This window comes from Acanthochromis polyacanthus, chromosome 13 (genome assembly GCF_021347895.1).
Source record: "Acanthochromis polyacanthus isolate Apoly-LR-REF ecotype Palm Island chromosome 13, KAUST_Apoly_ChrSc, whole genome shotgun sequence".
NCBI lineage: Eukaryota > Metazoa > Chordata > Actinopteri > Pomacentridae > Acanthochromis > Acanthochromis polyacanthus.
This window is the reverse complement of record NC_067125.1, coordinates 28073381-28090886: the sequence shown is the minus strand read 5'-3', so window position 1 is coordinate 28090886 and position 17506 is coordinate 28073381. Positions and strand designations below refer to the sequence as shown.

General features: G+C 40.2%; 1 protein-coding gene across 1 annotated transcript in view; it reads left to right on the top strand.

Moving 5' to 3' along the window:
• Positions 1–17506, top strand: part of tenm4 (teneurin transmembrane protein 4) — a 154341-nt gene that overhangs the window by 74227 nt on the left and 62608 nt on the right. The window contains 5 exon segments of the mRNA XM_022189084.2: positions 791–1026; positions 8833–8997; positions 11057–11271; positions 12363–12573; positions 16764–16865. Of these exon segments, the coding sequence (XP_022044776.2) occupies positions 791–1026; positions 8833–8997; positions 11057–11271; positions 12363–12573; positions 16764–16865 (929 nt within the window).

Sequence of the window (17506 nt, the reverse complement as noted above, 5' to 3'; positions counted from 1 at the left end):
CAATGCTAGAATCCTCGCTGTATTCGTCCCTTCCCTGTTTAATACAACTAACAATTTGCATTAAGTCACATTGTTGGGTTGTATTGCTTTTGATTAATGTTAAACATGACCGCTTTATGAAACACAGCTGCCCATGTTATATCCTATTGCTGGAATAGGATGTCAGAGATTTGTATTGGTATTTATAAGTAAAATATCGTCTCAGTGACTTTCCACATAATACATTGTAATATGACATTCAATCACGTTCACGTCACTGTCGCTCGGGAGCTTCTTGTACACTTGTCACTTAAATGGCCTTGACAACAGTGCTGCTGCCACTGACTCTCTGATGGGCTGATGCTATGGTACTTGGACATGTAGCTCTACACATGTTTTCTGAGATAGCCGGCTATGCTCTTCAAGGGCAAATAAATCTGCTCAACGCCATGCTGCAACCTTATATACTATATCTCCTCTGGATAGCTTTGAAACATTGTTACAGGGAATTACTCTTCTCACACTGGCATGAATACGTAAACAAGAGCCAGCTGCGGTCACTAGTTCCGTAAATTAGATTTAATATTGATTCATAGCTTCAACTGTTTCAACCCAGTATGCCTTAGTCTTCTCACTAATCTAGCAGAAGCATGACTGTGGTAACAGTACTGAATGTGCTTGGAAACAGAATCACTTACAAGCGGAAGGGACTGCACTTGGATAGATAGTAACCCACACTGTAATGATGATGGACAATCCCTGAGAAAATTGTGTTTCTGTTAAATCTAATGTCGAAATGTGTTTTTCCCAGGCACTTCCTGTTCAAACCAGGTGGAACGTCGCCAATGTATTGCACAACTTCACCAGGATACCCTTTGACCTCCAGCACGGTGTACTCGCCTCCCCCGCGCCCTTTGCCTCGAAACACCTTCTCTCGACCTGCCTTCAGCCTGAAGAAGCCGTACAAGCACTGCAACTGGAAATGTGCTGCTCTCAGTGCCATCCTCATCTCAGTAACACTGCTGCTCCTGTTAGCCTATTTCATTGGTGAGTCACCTCTGATGCTCCGACACTCCAGGACGGGTAGCACTGCCGATCCGCCCCCTGCCCACCCCTCACTTAAACCAGAGTCCATGCTCTATTGTGTTCCCTCTATCATCCATTTTAATAGTGTTGAAACTGTCCTCTGCGTCTTATATGAGCATGGTTATATAGGGATTCGTAGATTGACTCTTCGCCCACGCAACTCGTCCGAAGAAACATTATCATTCATAGATTGGGTTGACTGAATCTGCAGATGGGCAGCCCAGTGCTTTGCTCTTGTGAATAGAGTGAATAGGAAATAAATTAAAAAGACATCAGCCATCACACAGGAGAGGGCTGCACATTTAGAATATTCATCTTATTTGATGTAGGATTCCCTGACCAGCGTTCCCAGGTCCCAGCTGGGTAGGGACTATCAGCTAAGTTATGCTATTAAATCAGTTCTGCTCATTTTGACTGCTGTCATCCCCTGAGGGATTGATATTTATATGGGATCACACAGTCTCCTATTTGTCTGTGTGATCTACATGCAAACGTGTTTACACAGTGCTTCACTTGCAAACGGTCAAAGGAGCATCTGATAAAGTGAAAAACTAAGAAGGGAAGTTAAAAGTAAGAATGTCGGTGGATATTGCAAGTAATTTCTGTGATATCTGCATACTTCTTAGAGACATATTAAACTGTAGTCCTGGCTGTGTGTTATTACTTAGATTTTTTGAAGATTTTTCTGGTCTGGCTATCACTGCTCATGTTAGATACTCATTTTAGGGATCAACCGATATTGGGTTTTTCAGGCCTGATACTGATGCTGATTATTGGTAATCAAGAAAGACAGATAACCATTATTTGGAATCGATACACGTTAGATGTAATGTTTTTACAGCATTTGGTTGCAAAGAACCTGTCATTCATAACTATGCTTCTTCATTAGTAAGGCTCTTAATCTTTCACTCTTCTGTCACTTTTATTGGCAACTAAGGTCCAGATCTTAAAGCGTTATTAATTGTTGTTTTCCAGACTTTGTTTCAGGGTAATCTGTGGTTGCCTTCTAACTTAGCATCTAGCTCTAAGCACAGCCTTAGTCACTGCGAGAGAAGCTAATTTCCTGGTTTCTGGCAACAGCTTGTGTTTCTTCAGTTTTACTGTTTGATAGACATTTCTGAGACCACAGAGTGACACATGTAATTTATCAATAGTGGATAAATTAAAGTCATGATAGTGATCATTTAAAAAAATGCCAAACATTGGCCTCAATAATCAACCAGGCCGATAATCAGTCCATCCCTAATTTATTTCTTCTAGATATTCCTACTAAAACATTGCTCTGCCAGTAATTTAAATTGCATTCATTGTAGGGAATTTGAGATTTTGTTACTTCTGCTCAAATTCTTACCAAAACAACCTTTCCCAACATTTTAACAAGGTAGAAGTGGACTCACTGTTGCTAAATCAATCAATGATAGCAGAGCAGAAAAGGCTACCTGGGAGTTTAGAGGCTCACAGCAACCAGCTATACCAGCAGCATCTGCAGTAACAGTGTGATCTGGGTAAGAGAAGGATTGTGGATAGCTGTGTGAAGTTGGTTCCTTCCAGAGTTTTGAAACATTTAAAGGCACAAAGCAACAGGTTCTTGTTGAGCCAAAAAAAAAAACCCAACATGATAGCTGAAGCAGTGCTATGGATTTGGCTAAGTTTGGGACTGAGCATATGATTAACAAAACCAGAGGTTTGCGAAGGTAAAACACATTTTAAAGAAGTGAGTAACAGGATTGGGATAATACAGATTCTGTACTGCAGTGAGGTAAAAGAAGACATGTAAAGGGATGTGGTGATCGACATGAGAAAGCTAACAGTACTTTTTTGTAGTAGGTAATGGAAGTTCGTTGTTCAAAAAAAGGATTTCTGTTCTTTTTAATACATTTCTCACTATAATATACATCTGATTGACTGTGAATACCTGCTTAACATATAAATGGTTACTGTTCAATTCAATCTCATACAGAAAAAGAAATAATTCAAATAGAGGGATGGTGAGAACATTGTAGTTCATTTGCATGAAGTCAATGAAAGAAAAGCCTTCTGTGTGGCCTTCATCACAGAGATAAATTAATTCTTCATTGAGGACATTTGTTAAAGATATGCATTAGGCTATAACAATCACAAAAGCTATCATTTCTGCTTCTCCTTGAGGCCAAACGAACTAAAATCTGATTATTCATTTTTTTGTCACCGGAGCCATTTAAATAGTTTCATTTGAAATTCAGAACAATGCTGAGTTTAGAAATGAATTGGCTGGTCGCTGCTCTGTAAAAGGTCCAGCAATTTTAAATCACTGACCATATTCTGGTCTGGCTTACTTTTGGCCGTAGCAGTGTGGTTTGGCTGAAGAAGTAGAGATACAGTATGTGTTTTCTGCTTGTGACCTGGCCAAAAGCCAAAGAGCCCCATCAGCCCGATGGTGCTTAATCAGACTATGTAATTATACCCTGCAAAACTCCAACCATCTTCTGATGCACCACAAGTAAACATGTTGGAGACCAAACCTCACCCTAAGATAGGAATTTCCAATCAAGAATGAGGGCCATATTTAATTAAAGACTGATGAGAAAATACATTTAATTTCAAGTGCAATTAATTATTGAGGCCTGTAATTGGGAACTCTGGGTGAGATGCCTAATGAACCCAATTTTGTCTCATGACAGATGTTTTGACTTTCAGCACAGTGTTATTTTTACACAGCTGTGTAAAACGGCACATTTTGAAGTGGGAAAAGGTTGGGAGTTTAAGATGGCACTATTTTCTCGGTGGTTGGTTGCTCATTAGCACATTTGTTATATGTTCCCCATTTTAAGGTCATCAGTATCCTCCTGTGTTCACTTCCATTCACCCTGGGTATCTAGCCAAGGACAATGAGGTTGGGCCCCAGAAATTTTTTCACTCTATGATCATCCAACCCAGAAAAGGCTTCTTTGCAGCACAGATGATAGGTTTTTGTACATATTTCAGTACTTCAGAATAATGCTGCTTTGTCTGATTTGGCTTTCCATTATCCCACTAGAATATTGTCAGTGTTGGTGTTACTTTAAATTGGAGATCAAAACAAGGAAATGTTTTCACTCCCCTGTGAATGTAATATCTTACATATTGGCTGTATCTATAGATCAAAAAACACTTCAGTTCAAAAACTTTTGTTCTACAAATGTATTGCTTCAATGTCCAAGGCTTTACTCTAAAGCCAAAAAGCCCCTTTCCTGGTTTCAGTCAAACTCCTGCTCTTTTAATTAAATCTTACAATACTCAAAATTCTTTTCAGATCCTGTACTTATGCATCATTAAGGCTTACTCAGGTTAGGCCTGCTAGACGACAGTAATATTTTAGTGTCAAACTGCTTTTTGTCTACCAATGTGCCAACATGTTGTTGCATGTACTGCATTTATTAATGTAGAACAAGCAAATAATATCTGCTTTTCTGTTACTGGCAAGCATCAGTTCAAGCAAACGAAAATCCTTGTATCATTAGTGGTGCTTAGTGAAAGTTACCAAGTGCGATTCCCACACACGGCATACAACGTTACACTGCTGCCTGTATATTGCAACAGTGCATTAGAGTGACACTTTTCCATTTTGTGCTTGCATATATTTATTAACATCCAGTTGGCAGCTGTTCATCAGGAAGTAGTGCACATGTTAACAAGCAAGCTTCATTCATAAATGACAAACCCAGTTCTGACTTTGACCTGATGTGGGTGAGAAGGGAATTGCTGTAGTTTATGTATGTTCAGTGTGCAGAAAATGTGGATAGATTTGTTGCATGTTGAACTACATATTGATCATTTATATAATTATTAAAGACATGATGAGAATATCTAGATACAAATCAAATTAAATAAACATCCAGTTTAGCTTGTTTCTTTTTTTTTATTTCACACTTTAAAGTCAGCCATTTTTTACCATGAGGATGCAAGAGAATACACTCTTTGACCATTGGTATGGAAATGTGGATACATTGAAACTGACAGTATGAGATGAAGCAGAAAATATATGACCTCATGAACACATAACAAAATATGAACACAAGTCAGTTACACACGATGTTTCATTATTATTTTAGTGCTTGGAGCAGGAGAGTGGTGATGTCTCAGAAACAGCTGAATTTCCATTTCATTTACACCCTACTTCTAATATACACTTTAACTGTGAAGAAAGGAAATAGAATAGCCAAGACATAACCTGTTGCTAAAAAACACAGTGATATACTGACAAGAAGGTGTGGCAGATTTTTGACATTTACACACATTCTGTAATGTCTTTATTTTTTTAACCGTGCTTTGCTTTAAAGACATACAGCAGCTGCTAGGGGGAAAAAAAGTAATCATAACAGCTACAGTAAATTAGAAATTTTGTGTAATTAAAATAATCCCTAACACCATTTTGAGGTTTAAAAGAAAATACAAAGACAAGACAATACAAAGGTCTAAATGCAGTTTAGCATAACATAAGACATTAATGGCTCCCATATTTTGACATCTTTTTAGAGGTTTTTTTAGAAAGATTTACCCAACCATATGGTTCAAACATTTTTCAGTTCAAGCCAAGGAATATGTTAAGCTGTCTTCCATGTTGACTGTTTTGAAGAGCTTCAGGACGGCTTTCCTTTTATAGATGCTCACAGCATTTCATGATTTTGACCAGCAAGATGAGAAAAAGTGTTCTTCTCATCATAGCTTCCCTTGAACTGTGCAATAGTTGGAAAGCGCTATGATCTGAGGACAGAGGCGCTCATGGCTGTGGTAGATGACCCACAGCAATAAGCTCTGACTTCCTCAGATTGGCTGAGAAGTCTTCTACTACAGTACCTGTGTTCCTTAATTGGCACATAGCGTGACCCAACTTCCTGCCAAGAGATAAGTTAAAGGAGGGCACAACATGTGCTCAGGACAAAATGGGCAATGCTATAAAGTGCACTACTCTTGACAGGTCAGTGGCATCACTGGAACACAGACAAAGCTTGTCACTGCCAGTGGCTATCTCATTAGAAGTACCTTGTTATTCCTACAACCTGTCTTCATTTTGCAGCCAATTGCAGCAGCCATCTGAGTGTCATTGCACAGTGTTTGCAAAGTTTGAAAAGCAAGCAAAACAAAATTAGGAGGCTCTTCACTGGCTCATGTCCAATACTCTGCATATAATAGATGCCACGAAGGCGCTGAAGTAAATCTTTAAGGATGGGAGGGGGAGGCTCTTCAACCATTTTCCATTAGAGGCCTCAGGGACGGATGGGATAAAGAACGGGGCTCACAAAGACATGATTACTAGGACACTTGGAACAACACCCTGCCTGGTGACTTTGCGATCGTTCAGCAACATGCACTGACTCTCTTTCCATTTTGCCAGTCAATGTAGTGCTACAAATCAAAAGGAATGTCTTTCTGGAGCTTACAAAATGACAAACAAAGCCATCTGTCTCGTCTCTGGTTGCCTTCCACTGACACAGTCACTTCCACGAGCACTGGACAGACACAAAACAGATGCTGGTATTGCAGTTGAACTTCCATCGTATTAGGGAATGTTAGTGTTGTGTTTGCCTTGATAAGCACACAGTCGCTACCTATCTATTTTCACAAACCCATATGGACATTTCAGTAAACATTTGGATCTGTTTATGTAGTGTGCATTCTGAAAATATTCAATAGTTTGAATGTGTCATGCAAATCCAGTTTATATATGTATATATATATATATATATATATATATATATATATATATATATACATATATATATATATACCGGGCTTTGCAAAAGTTCTGTTACACTTGTTGAGACATTCACGAAAATGAACACAAATATTTTTTGGTGCAATAAGATAAAACGTTTGGGTGGCCACATTTCTGATTAATGTTATCATTAACACATATATTGAAATATTTGGAGAATAAAAAATTATTCTATTGCACCAAAAAATATTTGTGTTCATTTTGCTTGCATTTTGCAAGTGTAACAGAACTTTTGCAAAGCCCGGTATATATGTATATATAAACTCTTAATCTTGGACCAACTACTGCAAGATGGCGTTCTCCAAGTTTCCTGTGGGAACGAATCAGTGTATTCATCCAATACTATAGCTTGGTTTGATCTCTCACTGCCATAGTCATGATGGGTTGACAGCCAATTTGAAGAGAATAGCTGATCCTGGATGAGTAAACCTCTTATTCTGTGCTTTTAATTACATATCTTTGTACTTAATGAGGCAAATCACTTTTCAGTTTGGTATTTGTCCGTTACTAAAGCACTGTTTTTATGCTGATGACGACAAAGCCGGGGTGAAACTTTGCCCTCTTGCAACGTTAAAGGCTACAAATCAGTAAGTGCCTCCCAGTCCTTTTTCCTCTGAAGCTTGCTCTCTCTCCTCGATCTGTGAAGCTATTGCTTGAGCTGCACAGTTCGAGAAGATGCGTGGGAAAACCCCTTTTTGTGCATATCTTTTTTAAAATTTTCTATGATGAAGTTGTTCTACAGTTGTAATCAACAAATGCTTTTATTAAATCTTTACCACAGAAATCTGTAGAGAATATTTGAATGCTCAATGTTTCTTCATCTGCTTCTACATTCCGCATTATGTGATATACAATGGCGCATTGTATTTTAAGGATTCCACTTATTGTCATTATATCCTTAGTTGCTTCTCTTTCCTTGTTTGATGACTGGCTAGTGAAATTCTGTCCATTGGGTCCATTTAATATTTGTTTTTTTGTTCACATGTTATTTAGCAGCTTAAATGTTTAAAGGGATGAAACCTAATTATGCAGCACCTATGTCTCTGAAGCAAAGAAAATATACTCCAGGTGTGAAAGAAAACTGTGATTATATGCAGAAAAGCTTTTTTATTAGAAGTTGTTGGATTGCAGTGCCGATGTAATCAGACTGCCATGTATTCAGTAATGATAGGAATTATCTACTTTATCAAAACTGTCACTGAAATGTGTCTGGTTACGTGACTAGCTTGTGCTCTCATAAAAGTGGAAAAACAAACCCGCTAAAGGAAATGACATGAGCCTGGAGAGGCTGTGCTCCCAGCTTTGGTCTAAACCTATCGGATAATTTCACTCCTTCTAATTGAATTGCATCGTTATTTGCTTGAGGAGCTAAAGAGAACCAACAAAACAATAAAATAGCTATATTGAGTTTCTGGGCCTTTTCTGCTGACTGTTGACTTCCAAGTTGGCTTTTGCCTTGCTAAGCTTGTCTTGTCCATTCTCTTATTGGTGATCTGTCATGGTCAGCCCCTCCTCCTCTGTCCTGCACTCTGCTGCCATTGTTCCAAAGGACATTTCTTTTGTCGACCTTGTAAAATATCCCTGTGCTTCATCCGCTGTGGTCACATTGAAACACCCCTGGTGTCTCCCCTGCTGGTGTGTTTTTTTTTTTCCTTTGTCCCCTAGTTTTACAGGGGAATGTAAAGGTAATGGGGTTGGGAAAATGACAAGGCACTGAGGATGGTCCATGCCGGTGTTGGTGGGGAGACGTATGTCGTCCCATGGGGTCAGGAAAACATTCATCATGGGATCTTACTACTCAGCACTTTCGAGAAAATGCCGTTAACCATTAAACCATGTATTGTCCCTTTTTCTTTTTACTTCCTGTTCCTCCATCTCATAGTTGCCACCTTTGAATTGAATTGAACTAACCCAAAAATGTCAGTTACATCATTTGGAGTTGCTTTATAATTAATGTTCTGCTTAGCCGAAATGGATTTTAACTATTTTCTACATAAATTGGTTCTGAGATTGTCTTCTGTTTCATATTTCAGCCATGCACCTTTTTGGATTAAACTGGCACCTGCAGCCCATGCAGAGACAGATGTACCAGCTGTCAGAGGACAATACAAGTGGCCTACCCTTTCCTACAGACCTGAGCTTGCCACCACTAGGCAACACAGGCTTGGAATTACCTGACCGCAAGGGAAAAGATAACAGTAAGTGGCATTTTTATTCGAATAACAAAACATTAAATGCGTTAAATACACTTTTTGTTTTCCTGAATAATGCTTGCGGTAAGTATACCAACCTAAATGGAGCTGCTGTTTTTCTGCATGTTTTGCGAGACTCCCCCGTTGCAGCCACTTTACAAAAGAACAACTGAACAGGGAAAAAAAAGTTTCTCAAATCTTAAAGTTTACTGATGACATTTCGGAGCTCATGCGAGTTTGTTATTATTTTGTCATCCGGTTTCACATTGTGTTCGCTCGTCTCCATGGTATGCGAAGAGATCTGCATTGTAATCCTATGAAAGTTGTTGTAAGTGGGAAAGTGTTATTTGTTCCTGGAGGGAGAAAATGGGACAGCTTAAGGGACTGAGTATCCAGGGGCTGCAGGGGGATTAGCCACTCTGTCCCCTTCAGAGCGGATGTGATCCTTTCATCTCCTAGCCTGGGCTGCCTTTCCTGGCAGCCAAAGAAAGCATGTGCTCACCCCACGGTACCAACTGCTCAACTCAAGGAAAGTTTGCTCTGTTCCATTCTTGAACAAATGGGCCCAGATTTAACCATGTGATTTGCCACTTGCAGACTACAATAGGTAGAAGATGGGGTTATTACCATATAGATGAATCCAGGAGTTGTCTTTTTCATTTACCAGACAGCGGCAAGTGTGTTTAGCTAACAACGAGCATGACTACAGCTGAGCTTAGACCCTGCATGGCAGCCGTTGCTGATAGGAAATCAATAGCCATAGTTTTCTAAATAAGTTTCATTTTGCGACGCTGTCACCACAAACAATGCCGGGCTACCTAATGGTTTATCAAGGTGATGCAAATGTGCACAGGGTTGAAATTCAGCGTGGTTCTCTCCCTCTGAGTCTTGTCTCTCCATCAGAGTCTTTTCGTTGTCGCTCAGCTTGCAGAACAAAAACCATTTATTTAACTGTGAGGCCCATTATCACTGGTCTCGGCTTATGATTTATTTAAACAGCCTGATGAGTACACCATTAATGTGTTGCATAAATACACACACACACACACACACACACACGGGGACACACACTCCAACCTGTGGAAAATGAGCATCTGCATTGTGGCATTATGGAGAGCCCAGATCTGGGAGACGGGGAGTGTGTCCTGTCTACTCTGATAAAACCTATTGCCACTGATGGACTTTTGAGAAGACTTCCATCTGGTGTGCCACGTGTAACCTAAAGCCGTGTCTGCTACCAAATCCTAGGGGTAGTTTGTATGGATGTCTGCTTTAGTAAACATTGCTGCTGAAATTAGCTCATCTACATGTGCAAACAGATGTTGCCATTTCCACAGAGTCCAATATAAGTTGTATTATTGAGCATATGGACAGTTTTTTGGCAGTAGTTGTGCTAATACCTGAGCGCGTAGTAGTATTGGGCATCCCTTTTTACTATAATTACAAATTTCACTTGATCGCTTTTGCGTCTTTCTATCACAGTATTAAACAGTTGTATTTTCTCAAGTATTTTCTGTGCCATGTCCTCACCATATGTTCAGTCTGGCGAATCGTATTTTTAGGGCCTTTCATCGCTATTTTCTTTCTTGAACAAGATTTTCAAAAATGAGATCAGGTTATTTGAGAAAGCCACTTCAACAAAATAACTTTGATCCCCAATTTAATGACAGGATGTCTGTGTTTTGAAATTATCAGAGCTACATGTTATCGAGACACATTTTATCATTTATCATCATCATTTCCTTTTAAACCAGATATTTTCTACTTGCAATTTGAAAATAATAGGTACAGAACAGTTAAAGACATGACTAGAATTTTTTGCGAGGACCAGACTGATGCTCAATCAGATATTTATTAATTTTGTACTCTGGTGGAAGTAGGACTGGAATTGCTGGCATTGAACAGAGGACCATTCATTATATTTTGTCTGTGGCTGTCAGTTATGTGATTGAATATCTGTGATATGGTCAGACTATCATGCTTCAGCACGCTGACTCTCTCTGCCCTCCACATGCTGGATTAATGGTGTGATCTCTTTGACCGATTTGCTTTGTGTGCAATGCAGGCAAATTGGACAGCTTGTTCCCAGATGACAGCTATATAGATATGGGAGAGATTGACGTGGGGCGCAAGGTCGCGCAGCAGATTCCTCCTGGTATCTTCTGGAGATCCCAAGTCTTCATTGATCATCCCATGTACCTGAAGTTTAATGTGTCCCTCAGCAAAGATGCCTTAGTGGGAATCTATGGAAGGAGAGGATTTCCTCCATCACACACACAGGTGAGGAAAATTTAAATGTTGACATTATTTGTACGGTAGATATGAAAGGACAGTATAAAATCTAAACATTCTGGCTGCTTCAATTGGTGTATTTCAGTGTTTTCTCTGATATCTTGTTACAGAATGTTGTGTTTTGTTTGCAAAAGACAATGGTGAACTGTAAATATGAATCTGCGTGAAACAGTTTACAATCATGCATGCATAGCATAAGAACTCCTTTTCCATTCGTCCTCTGCCACAGAATATAAATAGCAATATTATCTAACCATGTAGGAGCGTGTCGTGAATACAAACCAATTCATACATTTCTCTGCTGTATCGTGAATCACTTCTTTTGTTCACAGAGACGATTTATGGTAAATTTCTTTAAGGTTCAATACTATTAATGAATCACACAAAGCTCTGTGGCTCAGGGGCCACGAAAGGAAGATTTTTCTTTACACTAATTTCCCATCTGTGTTGCACAGAATGAAGTATACCGCATTATAAATCATACCTGACTTGCTTGCTTCGAAGACTTTAAATTTCTGTCGTGAATGCAAGTGTAGTTTAACAAATTGTTCAAGGTGTGATTTTTATTTTCATGTCCAGTCATTTATTTTTCAGTCAAAAGATCAGCGCTATCTATTTACGGTTTTGACTTTAAAGAAAATAATCTCGAGTGGAGCTTTCGTGCTGTTTCTGATTACACATGGAGGTGCAGATGAGTCAAGATCCTCTTCCTTATGCAGATGGAAATGAAATACCGTCTCATTGGTATTGACTCTCTGCTGATGTGAAGTAAATTGGTGCAGATGTTATTTGGCAAACACCAATTTACTTTCCTCGCTCACCTTCTCCTTTTTCACTTTAATAGTTTTAAACAAGGCTTTTACAGTAAGACACATGGACTATGAAATTATCACAAGTCTTCCAGCCGCGATGTGCCAAGACTTAACTCAAGCTCCTCTAGAATGATGAGTTATTCATGCAGACCAAATGATGCTCCGCTATAAAGAGGGCTGAAAGCACTCAAGTCTCATGTGTCACTCTAATGGCATGTCTGCGGTCCATCCATCAGTCTTTCTCACTTTCTGTGTGTCTGTCTGCAGTTTGACTTTGTGGAGCTTTTGGATGGACGGCGGCTCCTCGCCCAAGACATCCATGGTCTGGAGGGGCCTGTGGCTATGCAGCGAAGCCTCATACCTATCACCACACACGACACGGGCTTTATCCAGTACATGGACTCAGGCATCTGGCACTTGGCCATCTACAATGATGGAAAAGAAACTGAAACTGTCTCCTTCCTTACCACTGCCATAGGTGAGTGCCCTGGGCATGACCAGCTGCTGAAACCTGTAATAGCAATCCATAATCCCCATAATACCAACCAGCAGCACTCCATAGCAAACAGTCCAGACTTGGGGCAGGAGTCAGAGACACTGGTAGATTTCAATAGTCAAGGAAAGTGCAGGTTAATCAAGGTGAAGCTGAATATTACAAAAATCAGGACATCAGTGCTATCCTGCCATGCCCCTGAGTAGGGTATTGAGAGATCATAATATCCTCATTAGCCTGAGTGTCTTCCAAGCGAATCAGGGGTCCAGCTTCTGGGAACAATTTGCATACAATTCAAAGTATGATTGTACCCTCCTGCTAGTGCCATTTTTGATCACGATTTGCTCCAATTTCCATCTACTTTCCATATATCAAAGTAGGAAAGATATTTCTCTCCTCTGACTCTAACTGTGCGTGGCACACGCCTGTGTTTCAGACGTACGTCCTTCTTTGTGGAGGTGACTTCATTTTGTACACTCCTCTTTGTTCTCCCTAAAGCGCCTTTGATTAGCACTGCTGTATCAAGCAAGGTGTGAGAGGGCCCGAGGTGTCGACTTTCACAGGGATGGCAGCTGGGAGCTGTTCTCACATGCTCTTTAATTAAAAGCTCCTGGGCCAGAGTCCATCTGTGACAGGGGCTGTGCCAGGCAGCAGATCGATGGGAAGCTGTCCTCAACACCAAGTGGAGACAGGCAAGAGATGCACTATGCCCCCCGCTGTGCCAACAACAGCTGTAATTCAATACTTAATATATGATATGACACAAGAAGGCGGGGGTCAGCGCCGTGTGTTTACTTTTGCTTATTTCTTCTTGACTGGATGTGCATGAAGCCCTCCTGTGGTTTGCATCAGAGAAAACACAACTAGATAAGGTATTCTGTGCAACGGATGGGGTGGGGCAGCGTTAGTCAGAGCAAGAATCCTGCCTCTGTTCATTTGTATTGGAGCTGATCTGCTCACAGGAGCTCAGAGGGAGGCAGTGGGGCCCTTTCTAAAATGGGTCACCGGTTAAGTGCCCTTCAGCAGAAATTGAATCTCACCAACAGCCTGAATTGTATTGAGCCGTGGAGGGATGGAGTTGACCTTCAAATAGAGCAGCCCAGGTATAGAAATATATGTGAACAATATCAAGAACAGACGTACTGCAAAACACTAGCAGCAATGTTTAAAAGACACTAAGAGTAAAATTGTTTTAGTGGTTGTGACAGTAGGAAAAATGTCTTATTTTCCCATCGGTGAGCTACCTGTGCCCTTTACATGTACTGCATGTAAGGTTTTCTTGGTGCACATACCCATGCAGCCATGCCATAATGTATCTGTGGGATAGAGTGTCCCTGTCTTTAATCAGGGCTGCTCCTCATTACTTGGCTGTGGCTCCATGGCAATGTGAAATGTGTCCTACTGAATGTTTTGTATCACAACCCTCTGGAGCATGAAGCCATTTGTCCCTGCTGCCTCGTGCCAAATATTCAACCGAGACACGGCGTCCTATACGGGGGAGCAATGCAAAGACCTGTCTCACTCTCCATACTGTCTCTCTCTAGAGCAGAGGTTTCCTCCTGTACACAACCGCCCATCATTCAGAGGTGTTCAGCATCCTTTGAGAGTATGGCAAGTCACTGATTAAACCTGCCTGCTGCATGCTACTTTGTCCTCACCGACTGGAAAGACTCACACAATAGTTAGCTCCCCTGATATGAAGGGTAATGAATTTCAATGAAGCTCTGCTTGAATCCATGATTTATGCGTTGGCCTATGTCGAGTGTGTGGCTAAGAGATATTCATGGCCGCCTTTCCCGGTTCTCGGAGGAATCACAGGCGATAGACATGGGCAGTGTGTAGTCTACCAAACTGCGTCAGCATTCAGAATGGGAGCACTGCAGTTCATGATTACTCAATTAAACGGGTTTGATTGACAGTATGTTGTACGCCAAAGAAATATCCAGGACAGATAAAGATACAGTAACATTAATTAGCGGCACATTAATGAAGAACTCCTGCCGCCTTAATATGTTGGTGGATTGCAGTTGGAGCCTTCAGAGCCAATCTTGGTGAACAATAAATTACAGCTCCACTTAGGTTTTTCTGTCCTTGTATGAGCTGCAGGGTTCCCACCAGGAATCTCTCCTGCATAATTGCAATACTGGGTAGGAATTTCTTATGGTGAGCATGCAGCACCATATCTCATTTCCCTAACCATCACCCACTGCCCCACATGCACTGCTGGGCTCCCTAGCTTTGAGCGAAATAAGCCCAAGCCTCTATAGTGGGATCCATCCAAGCCAGATCCAAGTCATCAAAACCCCACCAAAGTGCTGATTGCCTCCACTATGCCAGAGGATAGTCTCCCCTGCATCCCTTTACTAACCCAACATGGCAAAGGAAAGCCTGCAGCACAGAAAACATAAACAGCATTACTGTGTGCTCTGCCCACCCTTCTCTCTCTCTCTCCACTCTATCTATGGTCTGCCTGTGTCTCATTCTCCCCCCCTCTCTCTCTTTGTCTTTTTTCTCTTTCTTGCATTGCATCCTCAGTGATGATTGACTCTCTAGAGTAAAGGGAAGCTGAATCCATGGCTCACATTTCTAGCCCTTTGTAGAGCACAAGAGATTCTTTGTTCAGTAAGTTTTGCCTCGGAGTTTCTGCTGCCTGAAGGCAATGGACAAGATTGAATATTTTTCAGCACCATTTCAGGCTTAATTCAGTGAGCATCACGCTTCAGAGTTCTGCTGCTGTCCTCAGAGATCAGTGGTCAGTCTTATTTCTAATAAAACCCAGTGTCAGAACATGGTGCTGGAGCAGAAATAATTATTTTGTCAATTTATTTGATTTTAGGCGGAGGGATCAATAGAAGAAATGATGGCGTGTAATGTGCATGCTGTGCTGATTGCTAGCATCTCACGAAAATGAACTCTGTTTGTTAGAAAACAAAGAAATATAGAATAATAAAACCACATAATTAACTGAAGAGCTCTTATAATCCAATCACAGCTAATGCGGTGCATTGAGTATATACACACTGTATTACTAAATAGAGTAATACTGGTTTATTCAGCATGTATTTCTATGTCAGGATTCTTGGAAAAAAGGGCCATTTGTTAAAAACATTTTTTAACGTTATTAATATTAATATTAACACATGATGTAAGAACTTTGAAGGTAATGCGCAGACGTAAGATCATTAAAAACATTTATTTTACAGGTACACAGCAGTAATAACAGCAAAAGATTTGTCTATCTGGGCTATCTTTTGTTCAAAATTTTATTTAAATGTTCTACAGCTGAGAAAACCATGAAGGTCTGCATTGTTACGATCGTCTCACAAGCTGCCCATGTTCAGTGACATGCATAAAGACAATGCAGCATTGTGTTGCATGTGAAGAGAAATCTGTTAACCCCAGAGACTATTCAGAAAATGCTCTTTGAACCAGCATAAATTGTTGTGGATCTGCGTTCAATCACAGCCGGATTGATTTTAATCCAACAAGATTTAGATAAAGTGCCAAGATGCCGTTTGTGTGTCCCGGTGATTTTTAAAAAAAATTTCTTCATTTGGTTAATTTAATTTTTTCAACCAAACTGGTAAATAGGTTGTTTTCAAAGACCTGATTAATGCTGTAATAGAAGAGGACAGTTTAATAAATTAGAGGTAAGTCAGTTTAAAGTATTGTAGGGACCTCGAATAGTTTCCCTGACAGTGTTTCACTCTTTCTGCAAATACATAAATCAGACTGAAAATCAGACCACAGAGGAAAATGTGACGCAGAAGCTTTACCCATAGCTGTGGGGAAATTCAGGTTCCAGTGTTGTTGACACTTTAGCTGTTTGCATCGTGCCATGAAAGCATCAAATTAAGTTTATTAAATGATGCAAGCTTGCCACTTTAACATCCAGAGCCTTCCGAGTCTCTGAAAATTTAATTGCTTTGTAACTTTTGGTAGGAACCCAGATTATCAGAAGTTGTTTACTCTATTAGTGAATTCTCATATTTGGGTGAGACATTAGTAACACTCAAAAATGCTTTTCAGTGAAATAGAAATGTTGACAGGATTGGAGCCTGTGCTTATCACTGTCATTAGCACAGGGATAATAATCAACCCAAAGAAAATGAGTGGGAGGAAAATTGTTTTTCGAACCGCATTACTCAGAAAATCTCCTGATTGCTCCCTTGCAGATTCTATTGATGACTGTCCCAGTAACTGCTTTGGGAACGGTGACTGTGTTGCTGGAACATGCCACTGCTTTTTAGGATTCAAAGGACCTGACTGTGGGCGAGGTGAGTCACGCTCCTCCATAATGCCTTTATTAATCTCCATCATTCATGTACATAAAATTTGAAAGTGCTGATCAAATTATAATCATGCATAGCCAGAAGAAAACAATCTTAATCTTACAATTCTTCTAATTGTACTGCAGATTTTTAAAAATATGCACCATGACTCCTCATGATTCATATATTGCCTTTACCCATCCTAGTAGAGTATTGTGTTGCATATAAAACAACTCCATAACTATATAGAGAGCTTTGGATTATTGGAGTAATATTAACTCAACCTTTCAGTTATTAAAACCAAGACTGAATTGATATTTCACCACTTTAAAAGCACATGAAAAACAAGTTCGGACAGAGTGCTAGAATGATAGTAGCTTGTTTTGGTTTTACACATACTGTACTGCCATCTGCTACCACGTGTTGATCGGAACCATATTTGACTCTTTTTCTTTTTTCGACTTTAGCAGCCATTGTTGGGACATTTGTTGTTGAGTTTTGTTCAAATTTAGGTCACATCGTCTGTGGATGCCAGTAATTTGTGCTAGATATTTCACACCGGAAAGAAAGCCTCTTTTTACATGCTGCTCGTTGTCCAAATCGAGCCTTCTAGCTCATGCTCACTATTCATCGAAGATGTGGTCGGA